This window comes from Nicotiana attenuata, chromosome 4 (assembly GCF_001879085.1).
Source record: "Nicotiana attenuata strain UT chromosome 4, NIATTr2, whole genome shotgun sequence".
Taxonomy (NCBI): Eukaryota; Viridiplantae; Streptophyta; class Magnoliopsida; order Solanales; family Solanaceae; genus Nicotiana; species Nicotiana attenuata.
In genome coordinates, this window is record NC_031992.1 from 7,779,845 (window position 1) to 7,784,010 (window position 4,166).

Sequence of the window (4,166 nt, forward strand, 5' to 3'; positions counted from 1 at the left end):
TGCAGATCAACAAAAGAATCATAAATTTTCTTAGGTTATTTAGCTAGAGATTCTAAAGAATTAGATAAAGACATAAAGACAAACTGAAAAGGTAAACAAGAACATGTGTACAAAAGAGAAGTAATGTGCTTACTATTAACAGTATTCAGCAGGGAGAATTAATGGAGGGAGAGGAGAGAGAAGAGAAAACAAGGACAAAAACAAGAAAGAAAATAAAGAAGGTCCAGTACACCTACAACTGCCACACTCAGGGGTTCCTTGGAGTAGCAATAAAGACTTCTTCTTCTTCTTCTTCTTCTTCTTCTCTTCTGCTGCTGCTGCTTGTATCTTTCTAAAATAAAAACTTTGGTTACATATTTAATCACACACAAAAAAAAGGATGTTGGGTTGAATTTATATTGTATAAAGGTGGATGGTTTTTTTCATGATTTTGGATTCAAGAACATGGGACATTATCATGGTTCTAGGATTCTTTTACACTTTCTCTTCATTATCACTTTCATTCTTGTATCTTTTTGCTGTACACACATTTTGTTTGGTGATGTCTCATTGAATGCTACAAAGTATTTGACTAGTATTCATGGTTTTAAAAAGCTACATTATTTGCATAAAAATGGGGATGGCAAAGAAAGTGAAAGTGGGAAGATCTCTGGAGAAAAGCAAGTCTTTATTGTGGAAAAGTTCAGAACTTTACTTGGACTGAGGAATTTCAACTCAAGAAATGGTGATTTTGCATATATTTCAACATCACCTTCACCTTCTCCATCACCTTCAATTGCACCTGAAGCTCCAGCTCCTTCTCCGGCGCCACGAATTCATCGGCATTCTCATCGACATTCTCATCACAATCCCTTTATCCCAGCTGGCCTCGGGATAAAGGAAAGAAGGAGAAAAAATAATACTAGTAGAGTTTTAGCAGTTGTTCTTGTTTCTGCTGGGATTTCAACTGCATTGTGTGCAATTGCCCTTTTCTTTGGCTGCAAAAAGTTCAGAAAACAAAGAAAGAAAACAACAAGATCAGTTTCACTATTCAGCAGTGAAGCAGGAAGTGTATGTAGATCAAGGTATGCTAGTTCTCAGAATTCAGTAAAGAAGGTAAGTTCTGATCCAGGCCCTGACCTTTTTTACCTTGATTCACTAGAAGTTGCTCTAGAATCATCAGAGCCAATTTGCTTAAAACAAAATTCTGTAACTGAAAAGATTTACTCAAGTGAAAATATAGCAAACAGTACATTGAGCGAGAAAGCAGAACCAGAGCAGGAAATCAGTGTGTCAAAGCCTGATGGTGATAATAAATGTTTAAGTGTTGGAGAAATTGTGTGTATTTATGAGAGTGCTGATTCAGTTAAGTGTGAAATTGATGATTGTAACTCTTCCAATGGTGACAAAATAGTTCCTGAGGAAGCTCATTCATCAGATGATGAATTATTTCATTCTTTGTGTAATTCGCGTTCGTCTAGTACTAGACTATCCAATGTTTCAGCTAGTAGTCTTATTGAAACCTCAGAGTTTATGCCTCAAGATGAATCAAAAGTATCACATTGTTCTACATCCTCCTCAGCACATTTGTCAACTCCACCCCTGCCGCCCCCACCGCCTCCTTTGCCTTCATTTCCACCACAATCTCCTTGTAGGTCTACAGCTTCTTCAGTGAAAATGAAGGCTAAAGTTCTTAGTCATGCTCCGTTGCACATTGAATCATCTACTAGAAATTCAGATTCTTCTTCAGGATCAAACCAAAGTCCGGAAAATGACTTGTCACAATCACCTCCAAATCAGGCTAATCCTGCTGGAGCAATTCCTCCCCCACCTCGTCCCCCGCCATTCGCAACAGGAAGTAGTATTAATATTTCGAAAGGCCCGCCCCCTCCACCGTCTTTGCCTTTCCAACACTTGGCAGTAGGCAAAGATGGAAGTCCACTCCCAAAACTGAAACCACTTCACTGGGACAAAGTAAGAGCTGCATCAGACCGCAAGACTGTTTGGGACAAGCTGAGACCAAGCTCGTTCGAGTAAGTTACATCTTTTTTCCTTGTAAAGATCAGAATATTATTGCTCATGTTTGTTACCAACTCCACTGTATCCATTTACAAATTTATGGTCATGGAACAGATTTGATGAGGAAATGATTGAGTCACTATTTGGTTACAATCTGCACAATTCAATGAAGACCGATGAAGGGAAAAGCAAAACTCCATCTCCAAGCAAGCATGTTCTTGATCCTAAAAGACTACAGAACATAAGCATACTATCCAAAGCTTTGGGTGTGACTGTTGAACAAGTTTGTGAAGCACTAATAAAAGGTAAAGCAATTCTCACTTTCAGCTCCCTTTCTGTTTCCTTCACGAAAATTATAACATTCAAGTGTCACAACAGGAAATGGATTGCATTTGCCACAACTAGAGGCTCTTGCTAAAATGGTACCTACTAAAGAAGAAGAAGACAAACTCTCAAGTTATAAAGGAGATATTAATGAACTAGGGTCAGCTGAGAAGTTTGTAATGGCAATGCTTAAGATTCCATTTGCATTCTTGAGAATTGAAGCCATGCTTTATCGCGAGACATTTGATGATGATGTTCATCTTCTCAAGAAGTCTTTCTCTATGCTAGAGGTAACCAGCAAACAATAAGAAACTTTTCTCACTTTCATCTATTAAATTGACTAAACTTATAAAATTTTACTGTCGCAGGAGGCGTGCAAGGAACTCAGATCAAGCCGACTGTTCTTAAAATTGCTAGAAGCAGTGTTGAAAACTGGAAACAGGATGAACATTGGGACGATAAGAGGAGGAGCAAGAGCATTCAAACTTGATGCACTACTTAAACTATCTGACGTGAAAGGAACTGATGGAAAAACTACACTACTTCATTTTGTCGTTCAAGAAATCATTCGATCAGAAGGCTTAAAAGTATCCCAAAGCATAATGGGAAAGATAGACCAGAAACGCAAGAATAAAACTGTCCAAGACAGAGAGGAAGACTACAAAAGGATGGGTCTTGATCTTGTTTCTGGTCTAGGCACTGAGTTATGCAATGTCAAGAAAACAGCCACAATGGACTTGGATGTAATAGCAAGTTCAGTATCAAATCTCTCAGAAGGAATGAACAAGATAAAAGCACTAGTAACAAATGACTTGCCTGCAGTTGAAAAGAATGGAGGTAATTTTGTGCACTCAATGACAGCATTCTTGAATTATGCAGAAAGGAAACTAAGGGAATTGCAGGAAGACGAAAATCGAGTACTTTTACGTGTTAGAGAAGTCACAGAATACTTCCATGGAAATGTGAGCAAAGAAGAATCCAACCCTCTCCGGATTTTTGTGATTGTGAGAGATTTCTTGGGCGTGTTAGATCATGTATGCAAAGAGCTTAGAAGCTCAAAAACTCCCAATAGTCCTAACCCTTTAGCTCCATTTCGATAGGCTCTGTGTGTTAATAGTTTTTTTGTTTCTTCTTTTAACAAATTCAACTATTGTATAAGATTTTGTATCAAGAATTCGCAAGTCATTTGCCTCAAGAGCTTGTATTTATAATGAATAACAGTGTACAAATAAGGTCATCAATGTGGAAACCAAAACTAAGAGGTAACAAAGTCATTCCACTTTTAGTAACCTGTCCAAGTTCAAACGGATTGGGTTATGATCATTTGTTGACATTATCCAACGAGTTGAACTTAAAATGACCAATCAAACTATAAGAAACGAGTCAAAATATAATAGTGCAAACCGAAACAAAACACAAAAAAACCAAATTTTGAGATTGGGAACTATGTAAATTTGGAAGAACTTGAGTTAGTAATATAAAAAAAAATTACATTTTTAAAAGGAAAATAAAAATAGGAGATTGAGTCATGTTGGACGGGTCTGGTTTTGACCCGAATCATTTTGACCCAACAGCTTTGGATCATGACTCTTTTATTGATTTCATCTATTTTGGCCAGCTCAAGTTAAACCAATTCATGCATTTGTCACCTCTACCACAACTCAATGAAAAAAAGTAAACAGGCAAAAGAGAAAGATCGAGAATGATATTCCTTTTGAACTTAAAGTACTGATCCAAATCCATAGAGAATATTCCCCTTCTGAAATGGAAGGATTCAGATTCCACGAGGCCAATTAAAATCAACAAGGAAACTGTGTCCAACAGACAGTAGATATCATCATTTA

The 4,166-nt window shown here is 37.3% G+C and overlaps 1 protein-coding gene across 1 annotated transcript; it reads left to right on the plus strand.

Moving 5' to 3' along the window:
• Positions 325-3,517, plus strand: LOC109224923 (formin-like protein 11). The gene is made up of 4 exons (XM_019389494.1): positions 325-2,012; positions 2,113-2,303; positions 2,377-2,612; positions 2,691-3,517. Exons 1-4 carry the CDS (start codon positions 445-447, stop codon positions 3,420-3,422), a joined length of 2,727 nt encoding a protein of 908 aa, XP_019245039.1. The 5' UTR covers positions 325-444; the 3' UTR covers positions 3,423-3,517.